This window comes from Rhodnius prolixus, unplaced genomic scaffold (genome assembly GCF_049639745.1).
Source record: "Rhodnius prolixus isolate KJV_2025 unplaced genomic scaffold, Rpr scaffold_9, whole genome shotgun sequence".
NCBI classification, from domain to species: Eukaryota; Metazoa; Arthropoda; class Insecta; order Hemiptera; family Reduviidae; genus Rhodnius; species Rhodnius prolixus.
The window spans coordinates 29,489,237-29,508,167 of record NW_027411604.1 but is presented as its reverse complement, the minus strand read 5'-3'; the positions used below and the strand labels follow the sequence as shown (position 1 = coordinate 29,508,167).

General features: G+C 32.4%; 2 protein-coding genes across 5 annotated transcripts in view; one reads left to right on the top strand and one right to left on the bottom strand.

Moving 5' to 3' along the window:
- Positions 1 to 16,123, bottom strand: part of LOC141454643 (uncharacterized) — a 27,273-nt gene extending 11,150 nt beyond the window's left edge. For 3 of the 4 annotated variants that reach the window (XM_074129098.1, XM_074129100.1, XM_074129101.1), the window contains exons 1-6: positions 15,984 to 16,123; positions 13,207 to 13,342; positions 10,335 to 10,417; positions 8,108 to 8,211; positions 6,781 to 7,032; positions 605 to 876 (exon numbers count right to left, since the gene is read on the bottom strand). The gene's annotated coding sequence lies outside the window, so the exon portion shown is untranslated. Of the gene's footprint in view, positions 1 to 604; positions 877 to 6,780; positions 7,033 to 7,818; positions 7,957 to 8,107; positions 8,212 to 10,334; positions 10,418 to 13,206; positions 13,343 to 15,983 lie in introns of those variants that run through there. The other variant, XM_074129099.1, reaches the window with a different exon arrangement.
- On the top strand, positions 13,441 to 18,931 carry spdo (sanpodo). The gene is made up of 5 exons (XM_074129091.1): positions 13,441 to 14,683; positions 15,661 to 16,264; positions 16,901 to 17,134; positions 17,319 to 17,439; positions 17,985 to 18,931. Exons 1-5 carry the CDS (start codon positions 14,220 to 14,222, stop codon positions 18,215 to 18,217), a joined length of 1,656 nt encoding a protein of 551 aa, XP_073985192.1. The 5' UTR covers positions 13,441 to 14,219; the 3' UTR covers positions 18,218 to 18,931.

Here is an 18,931-nt window from a genome sequence, read left to right as displayed (position 1 = left end):
GGGTAGTTGACTTATAAGTACTCGGAAGTTATTGAACCAACAGACTAACTTGGTTCATCACACAACGCCATTGTACATATTATAGACTAATACTACTACCTGCGTACGATTGCTAACAATTAAATTGTCCCCACAATAGACTTTTTAGGTGTAGTGGAATTAGGCTTTTTTTTTAAGCCTCTCCTCCGCTAATCAAGTCTGCCATTAGTAAAGTAAAGTAAAGTAATCGCCTATTTTTTCAGGTGGGGCTTAACGTCCAACTACCAATTAGGTGTTGTGGACGGAGGCGACTAGAAAACATACTTTACTGTAAATTTCTTTTATTAACCATTAAATAAAATCCAAGGCCTAAGACAAGGAATCGAACCCAGTACCACAATACATATTAGCTCTAACCGCTCGGCTACCGTGGCGCCGGTCTGCCATTAGTAAGAGAATGTAAACAATTTTCAAATATGTTCTGTATCATTGTGGTAACATTTACAAAAAAATTGATAGATAACGAAAAATAAACCTTTAAACTTTGTCACAGAAAAATCAATACCATTATTGATCAAATAAGTAAACATTTACGTCCAAGAATTAAAAATAAAATACAACTTACCCACATTAGGATCTTGAAGTGTCTATAAATAGAGGCCGGAGATAAAAATATCCACAGAGAAGTAAACTAGAGTAACTAGGCGGCGTGTCGGTACATGCACAACCGAGTCAAGACAACACAATGTACCTGCATACTCTTTCTTTCTACACACTGTTACCCCCTCCTTCACAATCCGTACTTCCATCCAACAGACACAGCTCACTGACTTCTTTAACCGTTTTTTTTTTTTTTTTTAGCTGCAATAAACTGTATTTTCATGACGCTACAATTGTCTGTAACAGAAATTAAGATTCATCTTAGTTCGATTTTTCACTTTTCAGTTCAGATCATTTCAGTTTTCAAGGATTATTTTACTTTCTTTAAAAGATGAATTTGTAGTAAATTTAAAGTTTGCTGTACTACAATAAAACAGTACTTTTGAGGGAACAGCATGACCCTTCAGCTTCCCTGCATTTCCATAAAATCAATTTGTCTTAAAAAGAATAAAAATAAAATATTATTATAAACTGCTCACAAATTGTAATGGACCTCTTACAAAAATTCAGATTATTATTAATTCCTTAATTTTTCATATCTTTTACTTGGACGATATGAAATGTTTACAAACTGCTTTTACAACTTAATAATCAATTTTGATCGATATCACTAATGAAAAGTAAAAATAAACAAAAATAAATTCATACTGTTTACACAATTGGAATCAACTTTATGGAATTTGATTCCTTAAAGAAATCAATATTCATCTTTCACTATCATTACGCACGAAACAGATTTTTTTTAATACTCCTTTACGAAGACTTACTGTTGAAGAACTAGGGAGGGCAGTGACTCATTTAGAGTTACGTTATTCTTAGCATGGACACGGTACCATGGAAACGAGCACTGAGGGTTTTTTTTTTTTAACAAGACAACATAAAGCAGCACATCTCATGTGGCTTTATGAACAAGTTGATTGGATTGATGAAAATTGGGATCGTTGTTTACTTACTGAATAATCGAAATTCGTTCTCAATCATTGGGATCAACGTATTAGAGCAGGGGTGGGCAACCTTTTTCTGTAAAGGGCCACATGAGGTTTATTACCGAGGGCCGCAAAAGGTTATTGGTTTATTAACGAGGGCCGCAGTATATATATTTCTTTTCTTAATGAATTAATTTGTATTTATTCATAAATAATAATGCGATTGCATTCACAGTTATACATCAACTGTTTGTTGCACCATAAAATAAACAACTAGAGAAGAAGCGAAAATCCGTAGCTTCGACGGAGAGAACACGCTTTGTCTGGTGTAAAAGTGGCGTATTAAAAGTCATGTGATACTAATTGTAACGTACGTCTACTATCGAAAATTACCAAACTTTAATAACATTAAATTTGACATATTTTATGATTTAAATTTTTTTTTTTTTTTTTTTTTTGCGCATCAACAGCTGAGGTCATTAGCGCCCGGAGCTTTTTCCAGTGCACTGCCGGCCTCCGGACAGTGTTCTCTCGTTACAGACAACACTGTCCATGGACAGTGAGCTGTAAGAAGCTCCTAGGAAGAGAAAATCTAAGGGTCAGCAGCTGGATTCGAACCCGGGACTTCCGCGTGGGAGTCCAGTATGCTAACCTCATAGCTAATCCCTTCCCTCTTAAATTTTTATTATTTGCTGTTTTGTGTCGCGGGCCGCAGGAAAATGTTGGAAGGGCCGCACGTTGCCCATCCCTGTATTAGAGTATGGCGAGAACAAAACCAACGATTAAACGCAGATATAACTGAACCATTCTTACAGTGCACCGCACATTTGCAAACCTAAAAATAATTTTTTCCCCCCAAATTCTAGGGATCACAAAGCATTTTTTTTTTTTAAATATCAGTTTCGCAAATTTGTCACTAACGCAATATTTCCTACCAGCCGCATGAGAGAACAATTAACCCAAATCCATTTTTATTTATTTCTTCTCATGGGTACATTATTATTATAACTTGGAATACTCCAACCATTAGTCTAACTGAAGGTAGTTATGCAATGCAGTTGTGGTTTAAATAGTAATTGTAATTACTAACTTTTGTTACTATCTGATTACGAAGATTAGAATTCTGAAGTGAAATAATTAGTGAAATTGGTGACGGAGGAAACTTATATTCATAATAATTTTGAACGTGGGAGCAGTTTCCACAGAGATTTTTTAAACAACTATTGATGGTAAATTCATACCTTTTTGAGATTCGCAGGAACTAATTTTAATTAAATATTAAGAGTTCAATAAATATGTAATAACATTTCTTTTACTTTTAGTTTTTTTAAGTTTTGAATTAGTAAAATGTATTTGAAAATCTTATCTAAGTAACAAAAACAGGGTTTTAGTACTATAATTCCCTACTTAAAGACATTAAATTTGCCTAGTTAAAAAAAAAAAACTTAGTATAATACACTGTGTTTGATGAGTTTAATAAAAAGACTGACTAATAAAAAACTTTATTGGTAAAAGTGTAATATTATTATCATTGAACACAAATAACAGTGTGACTTTTTGCAGTTTTATAGTAAATGCTACCTGATTTGGTTGCAATAAATATATGCAAATATGCACCTTTATTTTAATTTGAATTTTTTTTACACTCTGATCACTTGTTTCTAAAACCAAGTCAAGGCTGTCCTAGTCGAATGGAAACACAAGTTCGGTTCACATTGTTTGTTTGTCATAGAATTAATAGCCATATGCACATGAATTGAACATATATAAATAGATAAGATAAATTTATAATACATTTTGGACCGTAATGAATATTTATCATGAATAATGAACGAAAAGATTTAGATATTTTTATTCTTTCTAATGAATGTATTGAAATATTTCTGATTTAAATTATTTTTTAATTTTCAAACTTTTATAAGTTTTGAATATCTTGAATAAGAGGGGGCGAAGAAATAAGTTTTTACACGTTTTACTTCGTGCGTTTGTATCTACCTCGCCTTGAAACCCTTTGACTTACCGTTTTTCAATAACTGAATAACGCAGAAGGTTAAAATTTTAGATTTAATTGTGATGCCAACGCTTAATAGATTTTTTTTCTCTCTCTCAAAAACAGCTCATAAGATTTTCTTCAAACAACTTACCCAAAATCCAACAAGTAGATCTATAATTTTCCCAGGGATAATCCATTTCATAGAAGTTCTAGGGGGGGGGGAGCGTAAGGGACAGTCTTATCTCAAAAGGGGTCTACCTCTTTAATGAAATGGAATGTTCTAATGAAAATTGTAATATTAACGATGCAGAAACGTTTGGCTAAAATTTTAAGTCAACCGTAATCCTGTGTCAAGGGGTGCCAAATTTCTCAGTTAATCATAATATACGAGGGTCGTTTGAAAAGTCCGTGCAAAAATAAAAACTACTTAATTTTTGGGGGTAAACCTTTTTTATTTTTCAACATAGTCTCCTTTTAGGCTTATACACTTCGTCCAACGCTGCTCTAGTTTGTTGATCCCTTCCGAATAATAGGATTTGTCCAAGTCTGAAAAATAGCCATTCGTTTCTGCAATCACCTCCTCGTTTGAATAAAATCTTTTTCCCGCCACCCATTTCTTCATATTGGGGAACAAATAGTAGTCCGAGGGAGCCAAGTCTGGAGAATAGGGGGATGTGAAACGAGTTGGAACCCTATTTCCACTAATTTTACGACCACAACTGCTGAGGTGTGAGCTGGTGCGTTGTCGTGATGGAAAAGGACTTTTTTGTGGGCCAATCGTGGGCGTTTTTCTTGCAGCTCGGTTTTCAAACGGTCCAATAACGATGAATAATATGCACCTGTAATAGTTTTACCCTTTTCCAGATAGTCGATAAGGATTATTCCTTGCGAATCCCAAAAGACAGTCGCCATAATCTTTCCGGCCGAAGGAACGGTCTTCGCCTTTTTTGGCGCAGATTCCCCCTTGGTAACCCATTGTTTAAATTGTTCTTTGGTCTCAGGAGTGTAGTGATGTATCCATGTTTCATCCACAGTGACGAAACGACGATTAAAGTCCTGCGGATTCTTCTGGAACAGCTGCAAACCGTCCTTGCAACACTTCACACGATTTCGTTTTTGGTCAAGCGTGAGCAATCGCGGCACCCATCTTGCGGATAGCTTTGTCATGTCCAAATGTTGATGCAAAATATTATGTACCCGTTCATTCGAGATGCCCACAGCACTAGCAATCTCACGCACCTTCACTCTTCTGTCATCCATCACCATATCATGGATTTTATCAATGATTTCTGGAGTAGTAACCTCAACAGGGCGTCCAGAACGTTCAGCGTCACTTGTGCCCATATGGCCACTCCGAAAGTTTTGAAACCACTTATAAACTGTTCTAATCGAAGGTGCAGAGTCACCATAATGTTTATCAAGCTTCTCTTTAGTCTCCTGAGGCGTTTTGCCTTTCATAAAGTAGTGTTTAATCAACACACGAAATTCTTTTTCGTCCATTTTTTGAAAATCACTCGACTTCCTTGATTTAAACGAATGCCAAACACAAAGAAATAGACCGATCTGGCTGAAACTTGGTGTGTGTTCTTCCAAGAGATGCTACTAACTAAACATAACCTCGATACGCGCCAGTAGTGCTATCTCTCGGACTTTGCACGGACTTTTCAAACGACCCTCGTAGGTATATATATATATTTTTTAAATGATAATTACATGGTGGACATGCAAATAGTTCGTTGGCAGGGCTTTAGAAGAACTGACCAGGATAAAAGAAGAAGAAGAAGAACTAAAAGAATTTATTAAATTACTGAAAATAATTCAGAAGTGTAAAAAATAGAATTTCATCTAACGTAGAGTGAAGTAGCGACTGCTCAGTATTTATTGTGCTCTGGAGTGGGCCGATTTAATGCAACTGGTATTATTTTACAATTCAATAAAAACTTGTCAGTTTTATTACTACACTTATAACAGATAAACATATGATATACTCAATTTGCATTAACTGTTACGCAATATTTGTAAGCATTGTATTTAAAAAGAGCTCGTGGATTTAACGCGTGACTTATTTTTTCTTTTATTATTATGATTTTGAATTTAATGTAGTTAGGAATTTATACAACTCGCACTTCTAGAATGATAAGTTAGGTTTGTTCATATAATTTTAAAATGTGTTTAGTGGAAGATCTTATTTATATCCTCAAAAATGGCACCAACAATATTCTCTATCGTTATGTGTATTTAAACAGAAATTTTCTCTTTCTGTAATTCCTAATTTTCCTATTAGAAATTAATCCAAAATGCTTAATTAATTAAAGATTGTGTTATGTTAGTTTTACACTTAAAAACAGCGTGACGCCAGTTTTTCTCTAGATGTCTAAACTAAAGTGATGGTCCTAAGAAACGTAATGTCCAAAATCAAACATCACCATTTTCCAGACTGCACAGAAAATCGCAAAATAAAATCAAATAATTAATAAAAATAATAAAGTCGTTTCAAAAAAAGATGTCCTCTTTGGAGGTTATGAAAGAAGGAGAGCAACGATTCTCTGACTTTTAGGAATTAGTAGAGACAATATGCAAAGCGATAGGTGGAAAATCTTAGAACTTAAATAAGGTTTATCCAGCTCATTTGTTTTCGAACGCAAGGGATCTCAATCATGTATTACCAGTAAAAAAAAACTCAACTACAGAAAATTTTATGCGATTGCAATACTTCCTCTTACGAGAAGAGACGGAAAAAGATTAACACTGGAAAAAGACTTAACAGTATTTATCAGTGTTGATGGAACGGTTGAACAATACTGTACGGCATGTAGTAATGCAACATTGGATTGCATAAAGTGGCCGCCATGGACCATGACCTCTGGCATGCCCTGCACTCTAGGCGTTAGACACTCACATAGTTGCTTTATTGTAACATTCTTCAATACTTTATTTCATTGCAACTGTTTACCATATCTTTTACCTTAGCATTTACTAGTCCAGCATGATAAATTGCTATCATGGCAATAAGTAAATACAATAATAACTATTGCTGAGCAAGGCTATCCAAATAATACTCCACTAGTCTCCAACAGCTGTCTAAATACTTTCTATTCCATTTTCAAAAATGACAATTCTTATATTTTTGAAAGTAGTTTTTATCAGCATTGATCATATCATCTTAAGTTTATTGAAATAAATATTTATAATATTTTAATTCTTGAAAATACAATACGTAACCTTGAATACACTTAAGGTGCGTCAATATCTCAGGTCCTCTTTATTGTCCAAAGCTTTGTTCAGTGCACTGCGAGCTCCTGACAGTGTTTTTTTATTTTCGTTAAAGACAACTCTCCATCACTGGGCAGCTGATGAACTTTAAAAGGCTCTAGCGAAGAAAATGTAGGTGCAAGCAGGATTAGAATCCAAAATCTAATGCTCTGAACACAGAGCTAATTCCTTCCCTTAAATAATCGTGGATCAAAGAACTACCTATAAAATAAATAAATCAGCATAGTTAGTAACTTGAGGCTAGAAATTAATTATAATATGCAAATCCGGATAAAACAGTTGTAAATATAAATAACTCGAAAACTCTATTCAGAGGAAAACTTGGTGAGTGTATAAGGCCAGGTTATATTCTCTTTTCTTTTTTTTTCTGTATCTAATTGACCACATTGCCGATATACATAGAGAAATTGACAAAATAATTTCCTAGATTTTTGTGGTTTAAACAGTGAACTTTGATTTTTAATGTGAGTTTCGCTAACAACTACTGAAGGACGCCAGTTAATTGAGGAAAGCCAATACAGATTACCTTTCTCTATCTAACCAATATATTAGTTTTAAAACAATTTCCTTAAAATTTCAAATTTAAGTGATAAAATAGCTTAAATGGACTTGAAATATCAACAAGTTAAAACTAAACATTATTGCCTAGGTTAATAACAGTGAAACTTAAATACTTAATCAACAGGTAAGGTTGCTTTATACAAAATTAAAAAAACAGAGAATGTCACACGAATGGAACTCAAACACGTGAACATTTTATTGGGCTACAGAGAAATCTTAAGAGTGGGTAACGTATCCTTAGAACATAATTTAGAAAGGTCAATACAGCCTACACTTTCGTTAGTAGTACAAGCGATAACAACTTACTACTTAAAAGCCACAACTTAACTAAACGCTAAGTATTGATACGAACATTTACGACTTAATTAAAAAAAATAAAAACAAATTTTACAATTATTTGTAAATATATCAATCTCAATTGCTTACCGAATCTTGATCTAAAATATTAACATTTATGAAACAATTTTTACAACAACACATATTTCTGCAACCTTGTACATTCGAACACAAGATGGCTCGTTCTGTCACAGAAACTTGACAGGTAAACAGCTGTTAGAGTATCTACATGTGATTAAAGTAAAAGGTTTCTTTTGATCTGGACGTGTTTAATGTTGATTTCATTTATGGTAGAAGGTTATTGTTTATTGTATAATTACAATTCGTTAGTAAAATATGTATGCAAAAGGTGTCCTACACAAAATAACAGAACACTTACTTATTATATATGAAGGATATGCATGAAGGCGAGCCTTAAGAACATACTGTCCCAACTGGGAGGTCATGGTTATCTCTCATTAGTTCAAGGTTTCTCTTTGCAATCTAAAAGAAGTACAAACAAATTAAATACACAAAGTAAAACACCACTGTCAAGTCTTCTTCTATTTTCATAATTCATTCTAGATTTTTATAAAAGGTGTTGAAGGACAAAAAATAAAGATTCTATAACCGGATTTTATAATACATTAAATGGTGATATTTAAATAAATTATATATATTTTTTTCAATAAATTCTTAAATAATTGAGCTTAAATACATATGTCGCGTTCCGGGATGTTAGTAGTAGAAATGTTATTAGAGTCTGATATCGGTGTCATAAATTTAGTCGATTTGCGAAATTTCGACTCCAAATTTTGCACATATTTGAATTTCGGCGTACTTTTCTAAAAAATTTTGTGTAAAGCCCTACATCCAAGCTTTCCTTGTGAAATTTCCTCAGTCCTCGCTTTCCAGTCTTGTAACACCATCTCGCTGTCCCCAGTTTCCAAGAACTTCTTTCTCAATCCACTTTCCCCTGAGTCTATTGTCCTTACTTCTTTCTTCAGATTTATTCTAGTAAAACTCACTTATTATCCTACATTATCGGATAATTTATGCTACTGAGACTGGCGACGCTAAGTGAGCTCATTGAGATACCTGTTTTCGCTTATTATCCAAACTCCTCCAGTATAAAATCAAATATTTGCAATAAAACATTCTCTCCTAACCTCTAAGGATGTTATTATCGTTCTAATTCACGACTTAGATCCATTCATTACCACTGATCGAATAAAAACTTTATAAATATGGAGTTCATAATCCGGACGTTAATTAATTATGTTCTCAAGACTGAATTTAAAGTACGGCAGATTAAAAACAGCATCGTTGAGTTTGTTTTTCTTGTTTGTTACTTGATTAATTTTACAACTTTTGGGCAGCCATCTTGAAATTCACTTTTATAATGATCTCTTCCGAATTTCTGAAAACTTGCTTCTGGTCAGACTATCGGATACTTCTTTAAAAAGTTCTAAGCAAGGATGGAGGCCGCTGATATATTCATCACAGTTCTCTCGTATCATCAACATGGAAAGATGTGGTCAATAGTAGAAAGATTCTTCCAGAAGTCAGTCTTGAATCCTAATATATTTTGAATATATAAGGTTTCGTGACCTTAAATTGTTAAATTTAGGATTCAAGATTGGCGAGGAATCGGTCAAATAAAAAACAAACTCGTCTTCTTGCCAACGTTTCGACAAATATATTGTCCTCTTCAGGGCGCGGCTATGCGGGTTGGTTGAGTTACAGAAAGAGTTGGTTCAGTTTCTGTAACTCAACCAACCCGCATGGCCTCGCCCTGAAGAGGACAATATATCTGTCGAAACGTTGGCAAGAAGACGAGTTTGTTTTTTATTTGACCGATTCCTCGCCAATCTTGAATCCTAGGCCTAATATATTTTCTTAACACTCTAGCGTCAGACATTTTGCTAAGTCAAATCTTGTAAACAAAAAACTTGCTGATGATGTTCAGTTATTTCCGCTCAATGTTCTATCCTCCTTACCTTGCAGCGATGTGTACGCAGTTAACATTCCACACTTGAAAAAAAGTCATGGTTTGCATGCTAATTCAGAAACATTTAGCAAACTAAGTTCTCCATAGAACAGCACTAATTTGAAGTATGGTAAAAATACATTTAAAAAAACTGTAGATACTCATTCAGACCAATTGAAATAATTACTAAAATACACGACCTGGGTTATATATCTTTGTGTATTATGTAAGCTAAAATAATAGTTACACATCAGTTTCAAAGAGCTATAATGTTCGGTGGGGAACTAATGTACAAAAGGTTGTGTGGAGTCGTGAATGAAGATAAAACAAAAAGACACACTAAAGGACAAACCGAGCGCACGATCACTGAGCATGACTTTAGAGTTTACTGCTTGACTAAACGTCCACAACAATGCTGTACTATGGAACATTATTTTTTCTTACTAAATTTTATAATTTCTCACTGTTACTTTTTTAACCTGAAAAACGGATATGTTTTGACTTTTTGGAACCGAGTAATGTAACTATGATAAGTTTTTACTCTGTTTACTTTGAAGTTGATAACGAATAGAATTGAAACGTTAACAACAGCTTTGCAAAAACCAAAAAGCTTTTTTTTTACTTCAATATAACATACCTCGTATATCCACTATATTAAACACAATGGCGTTGAAAAAAGTTTGATGTCACAGCTTGACCACTACCACAATTCAATATTTCCTGAAAAAAAAAATAATGATAATAATAATATATTACACAACTTTTAAATTAAATATTTTGGTAAGTGTAATAAAAATTACATAAAGCTCAAAAAAGTCTTTCTGTCTTTCTGAACATTCGAACTTCCAATAAAATGATATAATTTCAACTCAAAATTTGTATACATTTTATAGTTATAAACAGAACCGAACAATAAACTTTAATGCACTTTACAGGTTAGCGTAACTTCTCTTCTTTATGCTTCACAACTTATTGAGAATTCTACAGGACAAAATTTCTTGGAAAAATATCAGAAAAAGAAGCAATAAACATTCAAGTATGTTACATAGAAAGTAAATATGGGCTAACCCTAGACAAGTTCTAGTTTGTTTTAAGCGTATCCACAGATATTAAGAAGAACAAAGAACAGTGATAGTTCCTTAGGATCTGTGTATTTACATATAAAAGAATGTACCTCGTTGTATATACTGCCGGTCACATGGCTACACTTTTCAAACTTATAGGTGTGGTTTCAATTTCTGAGTTAAAAAAATCCGGTAAAGTACCCTATACAAAAAATTTTCTGGAAAGTGACAGATTGTAAGTAAACACGTATTGAGTTTAATGCCTTTTCGAAAATTTTCCCAAAACTTAACATTCTATTTGTAAAATTGTCCGGTTAACTTATTTTGGAACTAAGCGCCCACTTAATTTTACTAGATATTATATCAGCCACGGAATATTTACTCATTCTGAAGTAATTTAGAAGGATGCTCAAGATGATTCGTCGTTATTAAACATAAGGGAAAGGAAATAGTAATTAAACTGTACAAATTTTAGAGCGCTATAAGAAACTTTAAGGGTCATACTTGGCCACTCTTGCTGTAATTGAACATTGTATAAATTAACAATAAACTATAAATATATTTCACATTAATGCGAGGTAAATTCATGTCTAACAGATGCAAACAAGAGAAAAAGAAAACGTCAAAAAACAAAATTGAAAGTTGCCGAAGTAAGGAGTTGCTAAAATAAAATTAAAACTAACAAAATAAACATGATCGGGCCAAACATTTTCAAAATAAAATGCACGTGAATTAGATATGTCACGTGTGCTTGGTGCGTGCTTGGATCGCCAGAGAAAGTAACCACAACGATTCCTACCCACCACATTCGATAGACCTTGAAACAATGGATTTACAAGCTTAGAGAGCAAGAATCAAAAATTATTTATTGCGTTTATAAGACCATTAATTAACAAGAGAACATTATGTTTCTTTTTTTTTCTATTAATATCTAAAACATTTTATAGGTAATTTAGTATTGCTTATTCCAAACCAAAATTAGTGATCCATCAATTATCCTTTTAAAAATTGTTTATTAATCTATAAATATTAATAATTTGTTTCTCCTAGACTAACAGAATTTTATAAATAATAAAAAATTGAATAGAAATGTTTTTTGATTCTTATTGCATATTTTTCAATGTAAGAGCCTTATTCTTTTATGTCTTGACATTGATGACCTTTCACGTTTAAATAACTTATCTGTATTTGGTATCATTACCTCACATTTATCCTATTCTTTGTTAATTTAAAAATACTTCAACATTTGTTAACTTTAGTTGTTTGTAAATAATATAACACAGTAATTATGGAAAAAATAAATTTGTTAATTTATTGAGATTTGCTCTAACAAAGCCATGAAGTTGATTTGTATGATAACATACTCCGCTCTCTAATCTAAGCACTGTTCCTGGTAGAATTCCTTGCTAAGCTAATACTAGACCTCTTTTGTAAAATTTATGAGGAGAAAGAGGCAACCCTCATTGATATCCAACCATATGGGATGTAAGAAGATCAGGGTTCAAGGTCTCTGGTAGAAGAATTCAAGTTGTTTGCCAATAACTGTTCGAATTGGATATTATCCACCGTAGAACTACCGATCACCTATTTGACTAAAAGTTCATGCAAAAAGACTTAAGATACCAGATTTCATCAAAAGGCAATCTATCATATTAATATCACAACATGGTCGTGTTGAGCATGACTCAAATTCTCTATTTTTCTTTTTTCCATAAGAATAATAAGCTAATAGCCAAAAATTTGCTATAATCAGGCCAAAATACTTAAGCTTTTTAATGCTATCTAGCGGCGAAAGCTTGACACATTTGTCTAATAGTTCTAACAAATGTCACTACATAGCGTGGTCATGCACTTTTAATACTTTAAATTATTTTATTTTTTTAAATTAAGGAGCGTCAATATCTGAAGTTATTGGCGCCCGAAGCTTTTTTTCGGTGCACTGCGAGCCACCGGACAGTGAGCTGCAAGGAGCTGTTAGGAAAAGAAAAGAAAACATTCAATTTGGAAACAATTAATTAGAAATTAATGGATTCAGTTAATAACCTAGTAATAATGCACCATGTAACATTTAAGTAATGCATATTAATTCAAGTGGGCTTTAAGTCAGGTGTCGTGGGATGGAGGCGGATACCAAACATACTTTACTTTACTTATTATACTATACTTTACTGTACTTTTGGGAGTGATAAGGAGAAAAAAAATTCCCGAAGAAGGATGTCGCAATTTACTTTAAACTTAAGATTGTTTACTGCTTTTCCTTATTTTTTTTTTTTTTTTACATATTTTTCTGAAGTTTGGTAAAACAAAGAATGTAAATTGCTGCGTTCTTTTAGATTGATCAAGACTGTGTGCTGATTCTTATAATTATAACTAGCTCAAGATTATAATTAACTTTTATTCCCTAATTCAAAGTATAATAATTTGTCTTTGTCGAGAATTACGTACCTTTAAATTCGATCTCTTTTTATTCGCAGTAAGATCATCCTAAGAAATTTGCGAGATACATAGAATTTGTGAAGCACAAAGTCTAGTGCACTCATCCACAATGAATCTGCATCTGGTTTTTTGGAGAAGTCAAAATCTAGAATAGAGAACACAGATAAGTTAGAAATTGCCACGAATCAGATTTCCCAAGAATATTGTACAATTATAATAATCTAAAACAATAAATTATACTTTTTCTACTTCGTCATTTGTCGCGCAACGAATTATAAGAAGGTTTTCTGTCAGTAACGACGAAAACAAGCCTTTTTTAAAGAACATTTTTCTGTCTATCGGTAAAAACCCATAAGGATTATTTTATTTTTCATTTCATTTTGACAGCTTTACTTGATAAAACAAGTTCAGAAATAATTCTTCAGAAAGAAAAATGGTTTGAACATTTAGATGCGCTTGATAACACTAAAGTGTAACAGATAGGAAACTGAAAGGTGGGCCAGCACGAGCCTCTAACGACTTTTAACGGACATTCTGAACTGCAGCTGTTCTTTTAACAATGGCCATGAATTCTACCGGCATTATTTATTCACTATATTTTATTATGTTTCTATCATTAATACAGTTACTTTCTAGTAAAACAGTAAATAATAAATTTTGTATAAATAGGGGACATAATTAAGCAGAAACTGTTTATGCTACAAATGTGCGAATTAGCCAAAAAAATAAAAATAAAAAAGAAGATGTAAATGACAAAAGGTGCATTGTCGATATGGAAGACAGCGCGTGCCAACCGTCAGCCCCTAGCAAGGGTATTCCCCCACCTATTGTACAGGAACCCTCCTGACTTGGGGCGGTACCTTTAAACATTTTCAGTTGCCTTTTAAACTTTCAGTGCGACAAGGTGTATGGTTCACATTCTAAATTTGTTAATTCAATGTAATTATTTTTAAGGAAATAGTAGTTTGATCCTTTTAAAATCTCGTTATATCACTTTTTTTGTTTAAATCCATTTTTAAACAATGTCAACCAAAAATGGGTATAATAATGCTGGATTCAACGAAAAAATTGAGAAATGCGATACAAGAAGAGATACACTAAACAATCGTCTAGAAGTAGCTGGATATCAAGCTATCAATGAAACTTTTGTAGACGATAGTGGACATGAGATTTACTGTGACGAAAGCGATTCATATGTTGACATAATTGGACAACAACAGGCGATCCATTGCGGCCCAGGATGCCGACGTTCTGTAGCTGTGCTTGTTGACCATGGACAACAGTACAGAAGGTACATACCAGCTGATAGTTTGCCTAGAACTCTATGTGTTGGATATCATCGCGTTGATGCTACATCAAGACTGCCAAGGCATAGGTACGAATCCATTAGTTCAGATGAAAGATATTCTGAAAGTAGAGAATCTTCAAGAAATACTGGACAGCTAGCTAGAAATGATTATGAAAGCATTGATGCACTTCATAGGAGGTAATTTGTTTGAATTTTATTATTAACGGCTATTTTGTCTGCATCAAATTTTAATTTCCTTTTATCTCGTTAGAGAGAGAACTTTATTCTCTTTCTCATTCATTCACCCAATACAAGTATGTACTTGTTGCAGGCAAGTTGTTATTTCCTAGGCAGACAGCTTCTATTCAAAAGAAATTAGGGAAATTTGAAGTTCAACCATACTGAGATTAAAAATTATTAAGTTCAATTATTCTGAGATAAAGTTTCTGCTTCCCTGAAATTTTTCATTTTTAAGATATTTTGTAACAACGCGGATATTTTTAAACAATACGTCTGATTTTAGGGACCTCAAAATATATGATAACTTAAAATAGAAAATTTGTCATTATCAAAATGCTTTCTAATTGCATTTTAAAAAATCTAATACGTGTCCTTTGAAGGAGACTCATCGATATCCTCATTCGACATCCTAAAATACATTTTTTTTGTTTTGTTTTTGTAAAAATTGTACTCACTAAAGTTGGTGGGTATTTCTACTATCAGAAGAAGCACTAACCTTTCTGTAAAAAGTTCATTTTCAAAAATATGAAGTAAGTCTCAACAGAAAATAATAAAATTCGTGTTGTTAAATTTTAAAACAGCTACATGATTAAATTATCAAAGAAGAGAGACACACACCTACAAGAAAAATTCACAAGCTGTGTACCTAGTTAGTTCCAACGGCTTAGTCAATTAGCTGACATCAACAGGTGGTCTTCGATTGCTGCTTAGACCCCTTGTCTTATGTATCATCAAAGAAATTTTACTTTGAAATTAATACAATTTATTGGAAAATGTAATATTTCAATTTTATTTTAATTAAATTTTATTGAATATTTAAATATTCTACTCTTGTTAACTTAAACTTAAAGTTCTTGATCACTGATTTTCACAGTTTATAAGTAAATCATTGAATTACGACAAATCGTGTTGGTAACTAAATTTTTAAATTGCAGATATGAAGAAATTGAAGCAGCTAATGAAGAATATGTAGATTATCCTGAAGACCGTATGGGTGTTTTTAAGAAAGAAACTTATCTACCAACCAGAGAATCTCCATTAGGCAGTTCAGGAACTTTAAAACATATAGAACCGAACGTTTGTAGGATGAACATCACACCTGTTTCAACGCCTAAAAAAGTACAAATGACTACACCACCAAAATCCACGAACGTATCACCCAAAGAAACACCAAAAAGAAAATTAACTAGAAGAAATACAATAATATTGGCACCAATGTTGGCAAACATAGAGAAACAACAACAAGTTATCAACTTACATAGGTCCAGATCTACAATTATTACAACTCCAAGGCGAGCCAAATGGTCGAACAGTGGCGAAGACCTGCCGCCGACAACAGCATTAGTCCATCCAAGCGGTTCTAGCCCGGATAAATCTGTCCATGCGTCGTATACTCAGTATTCCACTGTGGGTGGTAAAACTCCATTAAGATACTATACACCTAAAAAATTACCATCTTTTAATCACATTATACAATCTGACGTAATGGATTCTACTTTTGAAAGGCAAAGAAATTTTAATAGGCGACCAAATACAGCAGTAAGTATTCTTATAATTATTAACGATAATTTAAAATGATATTTTTCACCATAGCTTTCTTTAATTCTGACGAATTTTCATCAAATATGATGTAAGCTATGAAACAGATTTATGGAAAACCTAAAAATCCAAATCTCAATTTAAATAAATAAATAAAAAATAAGAGTAAGTTGTAACAAAATTTAACCTTCTGGTAGAACTTTTTGTCGAATTATCTAGAGATTTAAAAACTTTTTTAAATGATTTAATATCAAAGTGAAGTTACTAAATGTATAAAAAAAATCTATAATTGGTAAAAAAATATCACTCTAAATCTCACATATCGAACAAATCACAATCAAATCGTAGTAGTGGTAAACTTTTTTCACATATTTTAAATAACAATTTAATATTGAAGGTAGTGCGGGCTTTAGTTAAAACTTTATTATCTAAAAGCACAACTTATGCCTGACCAAGCCTTTAGGCCTTAAAAAAAATCACTGATCTTGGGTACTTTACATACAATGTAACCTTATAACCTTCACCCTCTTACATATACATATTGGCTTAGAGATTTATCAAGAAATTAAGAGTTAAATTTTGTTTTTTACAGAATTATATTTTATCCATATTGCATAGTGTTATGATTCTTTGCAGATAATTACACCAAATATGAGGACAAGTATTGCTGCTCCACTATTACCAGCTAGCCCTACAAGACATCCAGAGAGATCACCTCCACCAATGAAATCTCCTTCAACATTTTCAAAAACAAGTTGGGCCACATTACCAACCATTCATCTACCAACAGAAATGTTATGCTGTGTGGGATTTTTGCTACTTACTGCTGGAGCAGCTACCGCTATTCTTTGTTTTTACCTCCTAGCAATTGTAAGTTGAATTATATTATTTTAAGGAAGTAAAGTTGATTACTTATAAATACATGAAACTTCATTGATAACGGCCTTGACTGAATCTACTTTACTGCCATTGTTTATTTGTATAAATATTTTAGAGCAAGCAATTCATATTATTATAGCCATCAAGATATTATTAACCATTGCATTTCTCGCAGGGTGGACGCAGATATTTTTTGAATTTCGGAGCCGTAGCAGGATTTGCATCTCTTGTACTTGGCTTGTTCAGTTGTAGAACCAACAAATGGAAGTGGTTACCTCATAGAAATTATATGTCTGGTAAGTTTTTAATAAGTTGAATTAAATCATTTTGGTTCGCACTTCGTATTTACAATCACATAAAATGATTGATGCTCTTAAAAACGATACGCTTTACTATTTATCTGCTTTCAAGAGGGATGAAAAGAAAAAACTTTTAGTAACTAACTAAAATAAACTTTTTCCGGATCATAGTCGTTTCAGAGTTCAATTTCCCAAAGCCTTCTTGGTTTATTTTGTTTACTTCTGTTTATATACTGAAACATTTTTTAACAGCATCTATATGAGCAGGTCCTGTGCGCGTAATGATATTGTTTGTGGGTTAAAATTTAGAATATCCGCTTATACACTAAGATCCCGGATTTGTAAATATTATCAAAATAATTATGTTAAGGCCCTCTTTATGAGCTAAATAAAGTTCAATTGATTCAAATTTATAAAATTTAGTTAATTTTTTTTTTTTTAATTTTACTCTGGATTCCCAATTTAATGACACAAAATACAAGAATATTTTTATGTTTTCCCATTGAAGCTAATCAATCTTTTCTGTTCGTTTTTATTTCTAGGTTATATAATGTTAACAACGTTCAGCGTTTTAAATGGAGCTTGTCTTGGTGGCATTGTTTATGCACTAGAAGAAAAAAGTTTTGCATTGCTTGATACACTTGGCGGCGCAGTTTGCGGAATTTCCGTTATAGTTATTGCAGGATCAGTTCTTGGTATGGTCACTTCTGGATGTTGTCACAGGCCACCTCCAGACAATAGAGTAGCTCACTGTGTTACTGGATTTATTGTATAATTTCTCTGTTGGATCGACTCGGCCAGAGATATTGAAAAATATCAAGTGATTTGATTTTTCCTGCGATATCCTTACTTCACTGAAGAATTAATGACCCGTTTTGCGCCTTGTTACCCTTTGTACCTTTTGAAATCATTATCATTAAATAAGATTGATTTCAGTTTAAAAAAAATTTCTATAACTAAAAACTCACTGTAAACTCTTGATTTATAATTGGCAATTATCCCGCATTAATCAGCTTATCATGGAATAAAATCTCTGTTTAATTAATTATGAGGTCCTTAATCAAAGTGAAAAATAAAACTAAGTCAATTGAACAATATCAGCTTTCACCAGGCGCTGCTAAAATATACTGTATAAAAATAGTGTTTAAAATTTAATAATACCAAAGTTTTTAGTAAAAATATTTTGTTTGGAATAAAATTCCATTTTTTTTATATTATTGTTTTATATTTTTATAAACTAATTTAAAAACATCATCAAGATATTATTATTCCAAAGAAATCTATTTCTGTGATTTGTACAATATTATTTATTAATATATATGTTTAATCAATTCTTAAGAGTTCAAGCTAATACATAAATATGATGAATTAAAACTGTATTCGTTTTGTTCCCTTTTTTACTGCTGCAAAGAAAGTTATTTAACTCAAAATTCAACTATTTTTAGAAAGAAAGAGTTTTAGAAATAAAGATAAATAATCATAAAATAAT